The sequence below is a fragment of the Acipenser ruthenus genome, chromosome 10 (assembly GCF_902713425.1).
Source record: "Acipenser ruthenus chromosome 10, fAciRut3.2 maternal haplotype, whole genome shotgun sequence".
In the NCBI taxonomy this organism is placed as follows: domain Eukaryota; kingdom Metazoa; phylum Chordata; class Actinopteri; order Acipenseriformes; family Acipenseridae; genus Acipenser; species Acipenser ruthenus.
In genome coordinates this window covers 49,266,062-49,282,729 of record NC_081198.1, presented here as the reverse complement: position 1 = coordinate 49,282,729, position 16,668 = coordinate 49,266,062, and the positions used below count along the sequence as shown (strand labels likewise).

Below are 16,668 nucleotides of genomic sequence, written 5' to 3'. Positions count from 1 at the left end.
TGCTGGGAGCGGGGTTGTTAAATAGCCTGGATCACTTATATACCAGCCCTGTTCCATGCCAGGGGGTCAGCACCTCAATGGAGGGCTTGATTGGTTTCCTTTATTGAGGTGCAGAGTATTGTGAACCTTTTTCATAGCATTGAGAGAGCATACAAACACATATTACAAAAGGCTGTTTTTATCCAGCTTTTTCTAAGTGTGTTGTTATTTGTGTGTGTGTGTGTGTGTGTGTGTGTGTTAACTACCTGCAGTGTGCTACCCTATCTGCTGCTGCATTTGTGTGGTTTTGTTTGTTACACACCTCCTTTTTGTAATTTTTATTACAGAATTCCAAAATTAGTGGGGGGTGGGAGGGCAGGGGGTAGACTCTCCGCTGAGAAAAGTGACAGCTCGAAATCCCAAGCCTCTGTCTGAATGAGACAAACAGGTTAAGCGCTTGCTGGAATGTTCTGGAAACAGAGCGGTAATGACACTGCAGCCTCTACCTCCGTGAAGCCAAACAATAGCCGTGAAAAAAAACACAGAGGATCCAGGAAAAAAACATGTGCAATGTCACCTCTGTGCTTCTGGCAGCCAAGTCCAAGTTTATTCAGTGCAGCCAACAGTGTGGACCCGAGCCAGGGAGGGGTGTTTCCCTTTTGGCAAAGATGAAGTCATTTTCAAAACATGGCTTTCCACATGTGTTTTGCTAAAGAAAGCCGTCTGAAGCTGCATTGTTTGGTTTTATATTCTGGGGAGGAGTGTAGAATATGGAACTTACCCCCCATTTTCTACACTCCCACCCACTGTGAAGCACACACCCCTCCTGGGCTGAAATGGCTGGTGGGCACATCACAGTAAAGGTTTAACATCTCACTGGGTGGGGAGGGAGTCTTAAGTGCGGATCAGAATGCAGTTGTGCTTAGGAGTCCACAGCAGCTGACTTATCTGAAAGAGTGAGAGAGAGAGAGAGAGAGAGAGAGAGAGAGAGAGAGAGAGAGAGAGAGAGAGAGAGAGAGAGGGGGGGGGGGACAAGTTCTTTGAAAAAGGGGAGGAGAATCTCAGGCTGAAGTGAAGTTCTCTGACTGCGCTGGAAACTCTAAGCTCACTGTGGAGGAGAGCACACACTGGAGAGGAAAGGAAAAAGAAAAGGAACGAGAAATACATTGCTCAAACAGAAAATAAAACACACCAGGAAGAGAAGGAAAATAAAAGCTGCCCCAGGTGAAGAAAAGCTTTTTTTTATTTATCTGACGACATGGGTGAAGACGGAGTTCAGGCAGAGAAGAGCAGCATGGTCTCCCCCCACGAGACCCAGGAGCTGGTGGTGCCCAGCCCCAGCCCGGTGCACTCCTCTCCCTCCCAGAGCCAGAGCCTCACCCTGCTGACCACGGGCCAGGCCCAGGCCGAGGGGGCACTGCACGATGGCTCGCAGGTCAGCGCCATCACCGTGCTCACGCTGCTCAACAAGCTGGTCAACATGCTGGATGTGGTGCAGGAGAACCAGCACAAGATGGAGCACCGACAGACCGAGATGGACCATGCCATCCGCGGCATCCAGAGCGACATGACCAAACTCTCCAAGAGCCACTCCTCCACCTCCAACACCGTGAGCAAGCTGCTAGAGAAGTCACGCAAGGTCAGCGTCCACATGAAGGAAGTCAAGGACAAGATGGACAAGCAGGCCACGCAGGTCAGGAAGCTGGAGGCCAACCACGCCCACCTGCTCAAGAGGAACAACTTCAAAGTGCTCATCTTCCAGGTGGGTGTCGGGTTCGTTTGATATCCATAGCTGAGCGCAGTCAGGCAGCTGCATCACATGCATTCGATTGTCTATTTAAGCATTATAAAAAAAAACACCCACAGAACATTTTGAACCGGTTCTAAAACCAAGGCGGGGTCAGTTACCAAGCACTATGGAGGGGATTATTGCCATTATAGCTAATGAGATAACAGTGTTTGCTTTTATTAGTAACAGTGAGTTCCAAGATTTTAAAGGTATTCTTCAGTGCAATAGTGACTGCTGAATTCTGATTGGCTGAGACAGTAGCTGCATTGTGGGATCAGTTTTGTTACTGCGCTTAAAATGTAGCTATACTCTGACTACACTGTAGCTATTATTATTATTATTATTATTTATTTCTTAGCAGACGCCCTTATCCAGGGCGACTTACAATCGTAAGCAAAAACATTTCAAGCGTTACAATACAAGTAATACAATAAGAGCAAGAAATACAATAACTTTTGTTCAAGTAAAGTACAAGTTTGACAAACCACAATTCAATAATACAGCAGGTAATAGTGATAGTTACATCATTGCTCTATTGACAATACTTTTACACACTTCAAAGGGGATCACACCACTGCAGGAGGCTGTGTGGAGACCAATCCAAATGCAAACCACCCTCCCTGAGAAGTTACAAATTGCAAATCACCTTAATATTCAAATAACCACACTACCTGGTTTAAAATCACATACACACACTCCTCCCTAAATTGAAACACCAACTAATAAAAATAATACTTAAATAGTTAATTACAAATTAGTAGGAGCAGGACCAATTACCTATCTTGCCTCAGATTTCTGGTTACCTGTAGACTCCCACAGCTAGACTCCCGGCTCTTTTGTTGAGGCTCTTCTGTTGGCTGGCGCGTCTGGCTGGCGCTAAAATAGGCTAGCTAAAGGTTAACAATGGTGTAACTACATTTCCTTTAATAATTATAGTACTGAGAATTACACCTGCACCAGAGTTACTTCATTTCAATTGCACTTGAAATACAGTTTATTAAGTTGAATTCCCCTCAACCACTTTGTAACGCTGCAGTTACAATGAATCCTACATCATGCACGAGTAGCTGCCAATGCAGGGCTTTTCTCCTGGCTTGATATCTGTACGTCACCCCACTGGAAATAGGGTGTGGTCCTCTCAGTAAGCATTTCTTTATAGATTTATAATGCAAGATTTTATATAGATTGAGACATAGGTAGATAAGTCAGCCCAGACATAGCAGGTCCCTAACTTTTTTTATTTTATTTGTGTGGTACATGCATGGGATTTCAATTGTTCTAGCGAGCTGGCAGTTTCACAGCACCTGTCCCCATGCACACACAGTCTTGTAAGGGTCAGGGCCCTAGCGGCACGGTGTGCTGAGTTTGCATGACCCTTGCTATCCTGTGGACTGAGAATTCAGCAGCATTGCTTTCCGACTCGACCCACTCACACTGGGCAGGGAGCCCGCATGCTGACAGCCTGCCCGCTATGAATCATTAGCTGCCTCTCAGCTACTAAAAACACCAGATACGAGAACATTCCTGAACATGTTACCATAACAGGCCTCGTAAGCACAGGTTCACTGACACGGACAGGCACGCATTGGCAGGAGTGAAACCGAGTCACAAATTGTTAACAAAACATCCACGCATTTTGGATGAAATACATCTTGATAGAAGTGCTTTGTGGTCCTTGAAAGCTATGATACCCTTTTGTATCAGAGCCGGATGCAGAGCCTTGCATCCGTGTTTTATTAACCCCAGTCAGAAACAGGGATCAAAGTGGTAACCTTTAAATTGTCATACTAACACTACAGTGCTCCCCCTTCATAACGCTGTAGTCGGGAGCCATAGTTAAGAGACCAGGCTATTTGTGTTCCACCTTATAATGAGACTACTAGTGTTAGTGTAATGGCAGTATGGGGCAAATGGGTGCCATGGCCGTACCGCCTTATAACCTGTTCCGCAGTATAAAGGGTCGGCTTATAAAGGGGGAGCACTGTACTAATAATAACACTGAGAGCCCACAGAAAGTGTATATAGTATAGATATGTAGGTATATATATATACATATATGTATTGAGTATACACACAGCCTAACATAGACAGCTACATTGTCTTCTTTTCCATACATGCTCTGAATACCTTGTAGTAATCCTTGTCTAAAGGAAGAGGTGTGCTGTGTTCTGGTTTCTCTCTCAAGTTCCAAGGGGATGACAGGTAGAGACAGGCATGGACTTTTTACTTTGCAGAGACCTGGGATCTGTACACTTAGACAGATGGTTACAAAACTCTGTTTTCATGTAGAGCTAATAGAAACACAGGTAGCTTTACTGCAATTATGACCATAGGTGGTTGCTTTAAATAAATTATATTGTCAGAAAATATAGTAAGCCTAATAACAGTTTGAAATGCAGACTATGTCAAGATTCCACCACGTTAAGAGCGCTTATAAGGTAGCTTCGCGGTGAGGAGCGACCCTGTCGGCTGTTAGGAACTCAAAGAAAAGAACCGGAGGAAAGAAAAGGACTTTCATTGAAACACAATAATACTACAGAATGTGTGAAACATCCCATGAAGCTTTTACTCTGCTTTATGTCCTTCGTGCTTTCTGATTTCCTAAGGGGTTTTATTTCATTTTATTTTGGGCAGCGCTAGGGAGCGGGTTCCAGGTTCTACAGTAAAGGATTCACAACCTAAGTGTCTTGCCGTTCCCTGGAGCTTCGTCATGTGACTCTTCACCCATTCTTGGAGGGTGTCTAGACACCTCCACATTGAATTCAATCACCTTGTGCAGGAGTGAATACAACAGAATAGGCACATTGTGAAAGAATTGGCTACAGCAAGGAGCAGTTCAGTTATTGTTCTGAGAAGCTTCTTGCTCTTTTGTCTTTAAGTTTGCACTTTAAAATGGGGCTCAATGTCTTTTGGTCAGTATGGAAAAATGCATGCAAAACTCAACAGTGTGGGAAAACACATGCAAAAATCAACAGCATGTAAAAATGCATGCAAATAGTCTGTCTGACAGCCTGTCCGGTCAAGGTCACTGTCAACCCCAGAGATCAGTCCTTTAGCATTCATCCATCCCATCATCCCATGAGGCTGCTAACAACAACAACAAATAGGTCTCAACAGTGTGGCTTCACTCTGAATCATGTCAACAAAATATAGATTTAACTTATCATAGGTATAGTAATCTATTCAAATCTACTGATAAAAAAGAGTTGTAGTTGGACGTCTTCTGTGTGGGCTAACACAGCTTGCCTTCTTTTAATTCAAACCAATAATAATAATAATAATAATAATAATAATAATAATAATAATAATAATAATAACAGAGAGAAGTGTAAAGTTTGCAGTGAGATCACTAGTACATTAAGTTATCTCTATACCGATAGAGCATTACTGACAGTATGATAGTTGTGCACACAAAGGAAGCCTGTGTTTATTCTTAAACAGCAAGGTTTGAGCTCAACGAAAAACAAGGCTAAACTGTTTTTTTTTCCGTAAGGGTTTAAATTGGCCAATAACTTTCAAATCTGGGAAACAAAAGATAAACTGCCCTGGCTTACCCTAAGCATGCACTTAAACAGAACAACACAGCAGCTCCAAGGCGTGGCATGCAGCCTGCAGCCAGTCAGTCCTGTTTACCAGCGTTCAGGTTTAGCAAGTCTTCCATGCATTGCCCTAAACAGGCATTGCCCTTGTGTAACTGAGTATTTGTTCAGGCTTTCACTCTTTAGATATTTCGAAATGCCTACAATCTTAACCTCTCCCCCTTTGACAGCTGCAAAACAAGCGCCCCTTGCACTTTCTCAGACTAGGATACAGTGCAGTGTACAGCAGCAGGGAGAATATTTATAAAAAACGTACACAACTGCCAGTGGCAAACTGCACAAATATTGTTCTGATTCAGTATAACAACTACAGTAAGGGAGAGGGTCTTAAAACTCGAGAAACATCCATATAAATAAAATCATTCTTGTGGGTGATTTGTATTTAATGTGATGCTATTGAATGTTCCTAACTTCATTCTCAGTAATACCTCAGTAATGAGATTTCACAGGGAGGAAGACTTGCTGTGAGAGAGCAGACTGTGCTGTGATTGTCTGTGTCACTACTGACAGAAGCAAGACTCCAAGCAGCTGGAAGCAGTAACAAGCTAGGCTAAACATTACTGAAATTATATCATTACACTTAACATGCTGAAATTGCAATGATGCATTTGTATACTGATCGTGCTCGTTTTAACCCTTTAAAGTACAAGTAAATGATGCTAACATTCTTATTTGTGCAATGAGGTCACAAATCAGGGTTTAAAATGTGTCATCCTAATTGTCAGTTTCCTCGTGATACCTGAGTCACAAGCGCTCAATATCTTGTGCACCTTAAGGGGTTAAAGATCTTACTAGTACTTTTTAAATAGGGAAATACATGAGACACTTACATGAAAAAATGACCAGTTTATAAATAAGTCCCTTTGCCAGATATTCCTGATTTTCTTCATTTATATAAAAGTCAACACCAGCGCAACAGCAGGGCTTTGTCTTGCCCGCACTTTCTCCTGTTTTGCCTGCAGACTGCATGGTATATTATATAACAAACATGTTTTATATGTAAACGAATGCTTTTTCAATCACGCTCTGGGATAGTAGCGCCTGATTCAGGTCTTGTTAGCTGCCATGCTTGAATGTACAGCTGGGACACAGCAGTAAAAGAGATTGCTGGTGTGCTTTGCTTGCACTTTGCGTTTTCACTACAACTTCCAGAATTCCATTGCTCTAAAGGTCAAAAGGTGAATGGCAGCTGCAGTGCCCTATCGCTGAACCCCCTCCCCCGCGGGAATGTGTTCTGCCAGTGTTAGGTATATGTAGTAAATTCCTGACCACTGTGTTAAATGACAAGGCAGCTGCAGCACACCTAACCATTCTAAAAATCACTCTTAACAGTACAGTATTTTTTAAAGAGAGGAATACAGCAGATACTTTCATGTAAGAACTATACTTACTGACAGTTTACAAAGTAAAGGTCCCATGCTCTTTACCTGAAGTTCCTGATTTCTTCATGTATGCAAGTTAGAGTCAACACCAGTGCAACAGCAGAGCTTTGTCGTGCCCGCACTGTCTCCTGTTTTACCTACAAGCCGCAGTGTATATATAACAAACTTGCTTTATAAATGGTTAACAGTTAGCAGTTAACAGGAACAAACAGCAGAAATAACTGGCTGAATTGCAAGGGAGGCAGACTTGCTGCCTAGATAGGGAGGCGATTGTTGTGTTGTTTCTGGAAACTTTAAGTGCTGTGCTTTGAACAACACTTAAAGGCTGTGTGGTCCAGTGGAGGCTGTGTGGTCCAGTGGAGGCTGTGTGGTCCAGTGGTTAAAGAAAAGGGCTTGTAACCAGGAGGTCCCCAGTTCAAATCCCACCTCAGCCACTGACTTATTGTGTGACCCTAAGCAAGTCACTTCACCTCCTTGTGCTCAGTCTTTCGGGTGAGACGTAGTTGTAAGTGACTCTGCAGCTGATGCACAGTTCACACACCCTAGTCTCTGTAAGTCACCTTGGATAAAGACGTCTGCTAAATAAACAAATAATAATAATCAAAAAGCTGGCTGTACTGTGCACATTGTTTCTTTGATTGGGTTACATTTTACATTATGTTTCTCTAGCTACAATGTAATTACACTGCAATTACCCGCGTGGTTACATACAATACAATAGCAATTGTTGATAAATAAACAACCACATGTGAAAATCCGGTCAATTATAAAACATTTGTAATTTAGTCATTTAGCATGCTGTTGTAATGCACAGTAATTGCACATTGTATGTGTAATTATGTATTGTTACAGTGTAATATACAGTGCAGTAAGACACACCCAATGCAAAGCGTTACCTTTGATTGCTAAAATTACCAGAACAAAAGAAAGCTTTTGACCAGCTTGCTGACTTTTTAACATAAGTGCGACTTTTTGCCTACTTACACAACTGCAGTGCCTCATTCAGTAAATGACTGTAGGTCAGACAGTGCTTTTCTGGGCACTGCACCACAGCTTGTTTTTTGTTCTAATAAACTTGGATGGAAAAGGAGACACTGGAAACTGATTTGTAAGGACAAGAGACAGTGTATTGTATCATACAGTATTCGTGTCTTCAATACAACCCCCAATACAAAACCATTGCAAGCACATACAGAGGATCCTCATAACTGCTTAATAATATCACTGTACTTGAAAGGTTAAAGACACTTGATTATAGTCCAATTCTAACCTCAACGTCTATAGAAGGCGAGGGAAAAATCAAGGCAGTTACCGTGTTCACCATGTGGAGTGCGACAGACAGACACAATCAGAGCACACGAGACCCCTACCTAGCCTCATCTTTTAAAGTGAAACATCGAACAGAAATCTGCAGTCAAAAAAACAAAAGATTCAGACCGACAAACACAGTCTTATCTGAGTCGGATCTCAAAAAAGAGCAGGGGGAATACAGGGCTAAAAGGTCCACAAAACCATCTCCTGCAAGAGGACAATCCATTCTTGTTTTTGCTAGCAAGGCTGGTGCCTTCAAGTGGATTCTTTAGAAAAAAAAACCTTTTACCAGGCATTTAAAAACAGAAAATAGAGCAGTGCTCAGGAATGTGCCTGGAGTCCAGGTGCTGCTCACAGTGAGAGAGGCACCAGGCTTCAACCTGCCTGTGCTGCTCACTTCAAATTTTGCAGTTGCCCAGTGATTCTTCCATGCTTATACCATGCATTTACCACAGTTTACCATGATTTCTATTATGATTTACTGTACTGTACTTCTCTGTGCCATACAATGCTTCCCTATGTTTTACCATGCTTTCACTATACGTTATTATACTTTGCTATGCATTTACTGGGGTAAACTTTTACAGGGGTCAGCACTTGAATCTGCTAATATTGCTGAACTGGTAGTGAGGACAGGCAGAGGGGCTGCTTGTGTGTTTGCTTTACAATTCCCAGTGCCACAGTTTAATTCCTCGTACTAAGCTGAAAATCAGCAGGAGAGGCCGGGGATTCATCTTTTACTGGACTGTTTGGCACTAAGCAGTCACGCGGGGAGTAGCTGATAAACAGCATCCCTTTTAGAAACAGGATTCAGCCTTTGTTTGGTGAGGAGGTCATTGTATGTTGCTTGCAGCACTTTCCAGTGTAGTTTACCTTCATTCCAACACGTCACTCTGAACAGTGTAATGGAACTCTATGAGCACATTGTGAAGCACACTTTAATTTTCTTTACAGAAAAGCACTAACTTTGAAACCAAACTACACTGGACCTGGGTGTAAGACAGCACAGTACAGTACACAGGTGTGAGGGATTGAAGCTGGCTTGTACACACCTCTGATAGGTTTGAGAGGGTGTAAGACAGCACAGTACAGTACACAGGTGTGAGGGATTGAAGCTGGCTTGTACACACCTCTGATAGGTCTGAGAGGTTAAAGCAGGAATATTATTCTGGCTCTCTGAAATGGAGCCTTTTCCTTCCTTGTCACCCTAGCAACAAGTTTGTTTTCCTTGTGAAAACATTCCCCTCAGGGAAAGGAAGTGCTCTCGCTCGCTGCTTCCTAGCAGCATTGACCTTTCAGTCTCTCTAATGAACAATGCTCTGCCGTGTAACATGCATAACTGCAGTACGCTGGAAATGTGATTGGTTATTTTGCTTATATATTCCTTGCCATGTCTATATTGCAAAGTGTTTTTGTAGAACTAACAGAGCAGCGCTCTCCTCAATGCTGGTCTGCCAGCGTCCCCCGAGAAGCAGGTGACAGGGACACCCCATCCAGCTCAGAGAGCATTGGTGGTGGAGGGGAATCTATTATCTGCACACCAACATGTAGGGGAGGGCTGCTCAACAGGTTTCAAAGTGTATAAATAAAAAAGTAGAATTAATCAACGATACAGGGCTGGTGAGGTTAGAGAAGCTAATTAAATGGGTTTAAAACTTTAGTAACCAGTCTCTCTGTCTCATTTTCTCCCTCACTTCCTCCCCTCTCTCCTTCGTAGTTAAGATTTTTTTTCAGACTATAGAATAAAGCCATTGATTCACTGAGACAGCAGCCTTCATTGTGATCTCCCCCGTGATCATTTTCCTTTAGAAATGATTTCCAAAGGCCAGCACAAGGCGTGTATATGTTTTCAAAACTGGGACAATGTAGAGAATAACATGAGCAAGGAGTGGGCTGATGAACCCTGTACAGGAACACAGGAACAAAGCAACATGAAACCCATCTCCCCTGCAAGAAAAAACAACACCTAGCAAGCAAGGGAACCCGAGATACTACCCAGCAGCAGGGACCCAGACACTTTGAGAACATTTTAATGTATGGATCTGAGAAAAATCCATTCGTAAATTAAAAGTATAGCTATAAATATTATTAATTGATTTTTATAAAAAATATTACATAAAAAATATTAGCTAGTTATTATTATTATTATTATTATTATTATTATTATTATTATTATTATTATTATTATTATTATTATTGTTATTAATAATAATAATAATAATAATAATAATAATAATAATAATAATAATAATAATAACAGGCTACAGCAATACAGTGTTTTAATAAGATGAGACGTTTTTATTACTTTTTAACTCGACAAAACCTTTACACTAGTAATGTGTAATTAAGACGTTATGTAAAGAAAACTGTTAGAACTTGTGTGTACATGTAAAAAGATCTATAGAGGTTTTATAAAGAGATCTTTAAACTGTATTATATATTTATATATTAAAACTAATCAAAAACTTTTTAACGCTATATTATAACACAATATTGCAACGCTACAGTAAGCGATTGCAACTCCAGAGACATACATACTGTTACCGATTGTTTTTAAATAAATCAACATTCAGACAGTATGGCCCCTTCAAACTCCTGCAGCTAAATGTGCACAGATCTGCTACAGAACAGTATGTGTGCTCAGGGCTGCATGCAAGGTGTTCTCAACAGAACTTCTACCAGCACCTGCACTTATCTGAGGGATTACACACTGTGTGCAAACAGGGGGCCCCCAGCTTACACTAATTAACGCTTCACTCGCAGAGAGATAACAGAGATACTGTAAAACAAGAAAGTTTCACGAGCAAGAAATATTTGCTAATTTCGCGTTTATTAAAAATCTGCAAAATTAACGTGCGGTGAAATATATTATTCATGCATGTGCCGTACATTAAAAGAAAAAGAAGAACAAACATTTATTGCAGCAAAAATGGACCTTGAAGGCCATTAGCGGAATTAAGTTACCGCAAAAAAATCCTGTTTTACAGTAGCAGAGAGAGGAGCAGAAAGTTTTTCAACAGTACGAGGGACATACACCAATGTTATATCTTAGATACTGTACATTGACGACATATTTGGCATCTCCGATAACACTAATGAAGATTTAATGGATTTCATACATTTTATTGATCAGTTTCATCCAGCTCTAAAGTATACATGGAACATTTCTAAACAAATTTCTTTCCTAGACATTACCATCACGGTTTCTAATTGTACCATCAATACTACAATCTTCTACAAAGAAACAGACTCTCATTCATATCTAAGATACGACTCCTCACATCCCAAAGCTTGTCGCAACTCCATTCCATACTCCCAATTACTAACACTGAGACGCATCTGCAGTGATGATAGTGATCTTTTGAATAAAACAAATGACATGTGTGCATTTTTCAAAAACTGTGGTTTTCCAGACACAATACTTAGAGAAGCTCAGTTAAGAGTATGGATAATAAACAGAAAGGATGCCTTGTACAAAACCAAAACACAGAATACCAACAATCGTATTCCCCTTGTTCTTACATATCATCCTATGACCAAAAAAGTACAACACATCATACAAAGAAATTTTAGCATTCTTCAAGATGATCCTTCTACAGCTCCTATTTTCAATAACCCTCCTCTAATGTCATACAAAAGAGAGAGCATCTAAGAGAGCATCTGGTCCACTGTAACATTTGACCCAATCTTAAGGGTACGTTTCGATGCAATAGGTCACGTTGTGCAACTTGTATATACATTCACAGCAACACAGTAGTTAAGGGAGCAAAATCCTCATTTACTATCCATGATACTTTTACTTGCATTAGTAAAGGAATAGTATATTGCATTGGCTGCATCAAATGTAACAAGCTATATATTGGTGAAACAAAACGATGTTTGGCTGATCGCTTTGTGGAACATCTGAGAAGTATACGAATTAACACCTCTACCTTTCCTGTCACCAGACATTTTAACAGACATGACCACACTATAGATGACATCACAATTTGTGGGATGGTTCAATGCTATGGAACTAATGCTGTCAGGAAGCAAAAGGAATGTGAACTTATTTTCAAACTAGGCACTTTGGAGCCATTTGGAATGAACATTCTATTCTGAGGTCATCATCATCATCATCAACAACATTCTAGAATTTTGTTTAAAAGACTACTTGTTTGTTTTTTATCAACTTCTTAAAGCACTGTTTTTTTGTATTCAGCCGATGAAGGACTTGTAGTCCAAAACGTCCTGATAATTGATTTGTAATCAATTATTCTACCTTTTTAAGTACCTGAAATATCCTTTTCTTTTTTCTTTTTTCTTATATATATATATATATGTATATATTTTTTACGCAGGAACATATTTCTGGTAGGAGGAGTATTTATAGAAAGGCAATTTGTTTTCTTGCTTATTTATTTCTGTGTTTCTTTATTTTAATTCAAAATGCTGTGTGAAGGAAATGGCTATAAAACAAGCTAAGTCTGTTATCCCTGGACTCGGAGCATCGTTTCAAACTGCAGTATCTCCAATTAGATTCCAAGGCACAAATCTAAACATTGCACTTCAACTTTTCACATAGACACAAAGACAGCCAAGCTAGGAGGTGATTATATATATATATATATATATATATATATATATATATATATATATATATATATATACACACACACACAAATTAAACAAGGCATGATTTTAGCTAAACTGGCCCTGCTGCACCAGCCCAAAAAAGGTAAAAATTGATGTTTCTGAATGGGGGGGGCAGGGGGCAAGTCTGACCCAGTTGTGTCTCTTTCTGCACCACAGTAGTTGTCATAAAATGATCTTTTTTTTTACTTTTTCATAACAAAAGTGTAGTACAGTTTCCAGAGACAGTGAAACCTGAATGATCTGGCTGTGATCAAAGAGACTACAACAGTGTACGGAAGGCAGGTCTCTTACCAGCAAGTTAATGACTGGCTAGAGTATTGAGAAAGCCGGGCTGAACCTGAGGTCCTACAAGGCCTGTAGATGGACATTAGCTTGGTGTCCCTGATTACCTTGCGCTTCCCTTTTCAATACTATCTTACAGCCTGCTCTGAGAACCTCCTTTTATCTGCTACGCCACAGAGATATTTAGCATGGGGGTGTGAAGGGTAATTCCCTGCCTGCATGTTTGGATAATTGGATTACGCTTTGCATAGTAATGTGTGAAATATCCCGTCTGTGTGTTCAGAGTGTTCTAATATGAGCCTCCACTTCAGAAGTTACATGTATTCTTCTTCTAGAAATACTAAAATAAACTCTTTTACAATTTGGGAGTAGAGTCCACATAACGCTGCAGTGTTCAAAGCATAGGATCAAAAATCTCATTTCAGCATTAAAGACAAGGAAAGAGACGTTTAGCTGAAGCGTTTGTCTCTTTTAATATTTCTGAATGGAGCACTATTGGAAGTATTCTGCTTAGTAAGCACGGCGCTTTGAACAGTAAGCACAATGTAAAGTTGGCACTGGATTGGTATTCTAGACATTAGAGTGCAGGTATAGAGTGTTCTAGTATTCTATTTAGTAGGCTGGGTGCCTTGAACATCAAACACAATGTAAAGTGCATACTGGATTGCCATCATTACAATTATTGATAGGAGTGCAGACTACCAGTGTCACAGCCTGTGATGTGCACTCAAGCAAGCTGGCAGTATACAAGGAAAATGCTGTTAAGTATGTGGCGCCTGCATGTTGAAATGTTGGGGATCTCTGCCTTGTAGGTTTTTAATTCTCCTGCGTGTGTTTCACATTCCTGACTGAGCCCTGTGCCTGGGTGAGAGCCCTGCCTTGGAACCTCTCCAGAGTTCCGGAATTCGTTGGAAAATCTGAGTGGAATCTATGATGGGGCGAAGCTGCATTATTCATTTGTATCAGGCTGCTTTTAGCTGATGAAAATACTGCTGGGAAAACTTAACAACAGAGAGTACACAGTCAGATTTGCTCAAAGTTCAAATTACAACATTAGCACAGCACTTTTTAAAAAATGGTTTACACACTACTCCAGACTGTTCAAGCCAAAATGAGACGCTCCTAATTACAATGCAGTTGTTTCTAAAAGTGTTTTATAACTTGAATGCTTTATACCCTAGAATGCCTATATCATTTGGTATATAAAGTGGTGTCTGTTAATAATCACTTCAAGACCTAAAGAAAATATAAGGGCACTGCTGTACCAAGCAGAATCTAAAAGGTTATTGTCTCTTTATACACATCGATGGTTTTATTCACAGTAAATACAACCATGTGGATTTGATTAGATCTGCTTGGTTTCTGTGTAGCTTAGCTACTAGTGCTATGGAATAAGTTTGAGGATTTATATGGGTAAGTAGTATTGGTTCTGGGTTCAGTTGCTTCGATACTGAGATCACTTTTCTTTATACCATTCTTCAACTGGCTGGGAGTTTGCTAGGAGAATCCTAACTGCCGAGAAATTGACCAACTTAATGTCGGAGCAACAGAACACTGAACCAAGCATCACGTGCAGTGATGATGTACCTGAGCAAAGCAGTGAAGATGACTAGCACAGCTCAGGGGTGCAGACACTGTAATGAGATACTGGCATTGATCGAGACTGTGGGGACTGTACAGTCACGCTGCTGTGGAGCGCTGCTTTGCAGTAGAGCCACATCAAGTGCAATGCAATCTGGACAGTAATAACAACACTGCTTGCACTCAGAATACACAGAGACTGCTTAACTGCGGATTTGAGATTGTTTTGCCTTGACATGAAGAGCGCTGTAGGAAAGTACATTGAGATTGTATCGTATTGCACTGTATGAACCTTCCACAGGGCAGGTAACACAATGGTTAATATCTGAAATAGCATCCAAAGATGTCTTTTTGCTGTGTATAATGGCTCGTTTGAGATTCCTGAAGAGACCTTAGCTTTGCTTGAGGTCATTAACTAGCAAAAATTTGCATTCTTCTCAGGTAAAGCAGTGCTTTATTAATGCTGGAGTTCCTTTCCTGAAGCCCTCGGCAGGGCTGCGCAGCTCTGCAGACACAGCTGCGCTTAATTTCCAAAGAGCTCATTAGCCTGCACTCAAAGGTGCTCATTATCGGACACGTGTAATCATTTCTAATATTATTTACTTATTTCTCTTCAAAACTAGTGACCAGTACCATAACATGGTATTATCTTGCTTTAATACTGATGGCTTTTAGCGTATTCGTTTTATGACATTTATTTTGCTTGTCTTGGTCTTTTCCAGGAAGAAAACGAAATCCCGTCCAGCGCCTTCGTGAAGGACGCTGTCCCCTACCCGCGAGGGACTGAGGGCGAGGAGCTTGTGGACAGCAACAAGCCCCTGGAGGAGACACTGCAGACGGTGAACCTGTCCTCGGACGAGGAGATCTGCCCGGATGAGGAGGAGGAGGGCAGCCTCCACGAGGAGAAGCTGGAGCAATCCCGCGCCGAGAAGATCAAGCGCTCCAGCCTGAAGAGGGTGGACAGCCTGAAGAAGGCCTTCTCGCGGCAGAACATCGAGAAGAAGATGAGCAAGATCGGGACCAAGATCGTGTCCCCTGAGAAGAGAGAGAAGATCAAGAAGAGTCTCACCCCCAACCACCAGAAGACCAGCAGCTCCAAGAGCTCATCCTTTAAGGTGACTCCTCTCACCTTCAACGTCAAGAAGAACAGGGAAGGAGAAACTTCCGTCACCCCCAATACACCAACCACTGCCAGGGAGTCTCCAACAGCCATGGCCTCCATTGAGCTGGAGCCCCTCAGCAGCCCTGGGGAAGATGTCTCCTTCTCGGAGGTCCACTCTGAGCTGTCTGCAGCCCTGGATGAGGTGAAGGCCGCCGCGGATTCCCTGCAGAAGGAGATCAGGTTGGAGGAGAGCAGTGTGGCCGTGGGTGACATGGAGATGGAGCTTACCATCATGGAGTCACTGGAGGATGAAGCTGAGATCCTGGAGTACACCACATCCTCCACCCTCAGACAGGAAGAACAACAGCCCTCGGCAGAGGAAACCTCTGGGGAGCCTGCCGTGCAGCCAGCTGTGCTCAACCTGGATTAGTCATCGTCACCCTGTGCCTTCGGAAAGGAGGTGTTCTCCTCAGTGTGGATCGTGAAATGGCTCCTGGGGTGCTCTAAGCTTTCCTTGCCTCTTCCACCCTCACCATCACACCCAATCACATGGCCTTGTATGGATCACCCATTACCAAACAATTGATGTTCTAGTCTTGTTTTTAGATTTCATGTGTGATGTCTGTCTGTCTGCCTGTCTTTGTTATCCACTTTAATAACTTAAATCACTCAGTCACCCTACAGTATCTAAATACAATTAAATATCTAGTCATAAATCTGTATAATTATCCAGCATTTTGTATGTGTCGGTCTATCTATTTACATATCTCAGTAAAATTAATTTTCCTATTTTAATGAGAATTGGGTGTATTTCTTTCCTGGTCATCTTTCTTGTTGGAGGGGGCAGGGGAGGAGAGATGGGCACATTAGTAAGAGGACACAGTAATAACTGTATGCCAGTGTCTTCTATCTCATATGCTTTGCTCCCACAGCATTGCTGATGGTTAGCGTGAAGGGTGGAAGGCGAATCACAAACGTATCTGGGAGGTGAAGAAGACATGAGCGAAC

At 41.6% G+C, this 16,668-nt stretch overlaps 1 protein-coding gene across 1 annotated transcript; it reads left to right on the top strand.

The window, feature by feature from the left end:
- Positions 1-995: 995 nt before the first annotated feature.
- LOC117403878 (caveolae-associated protein 2-like) lies at positions 996-16,455 on the top strand. The gene is made up of 2 exons (XM_034006350.3): positions 996-1,741; positions 15,281-16,455. Exons 1-2 carry the CDS (start codon positions 1,238-1,240, stop codon positions 16,088-16,090), a joined length of 1,314 nt encoding a protein of 437 aa, XP_033862241.3. The 5' UTR covers positions 996-1,237; the 3' UTR covers positions 16,091-16,455.
- Positions 16,456-16,668: the final 213 nt, after the last annotated feature.

What these genes read in the sequence shown, in the direction of transcription:
- LOC117403878 (XM_034006350.3), top strand. Translation starts at nt 1,238, where the DNA reads ATGGGTGAAGACGGAGTTCAGGCAGAGAAGAGCAGCATGGTCTCCCCC. An exon ending in TCAAAGTGCTCATCTTCCAG is followed by an intron (nt 1,742 to 15,280) that starts GTGGGTGTCGGG and finishes GGTCTTTTCCAG; the next exon opens with GAAGAAAACGAAATCCCGTC.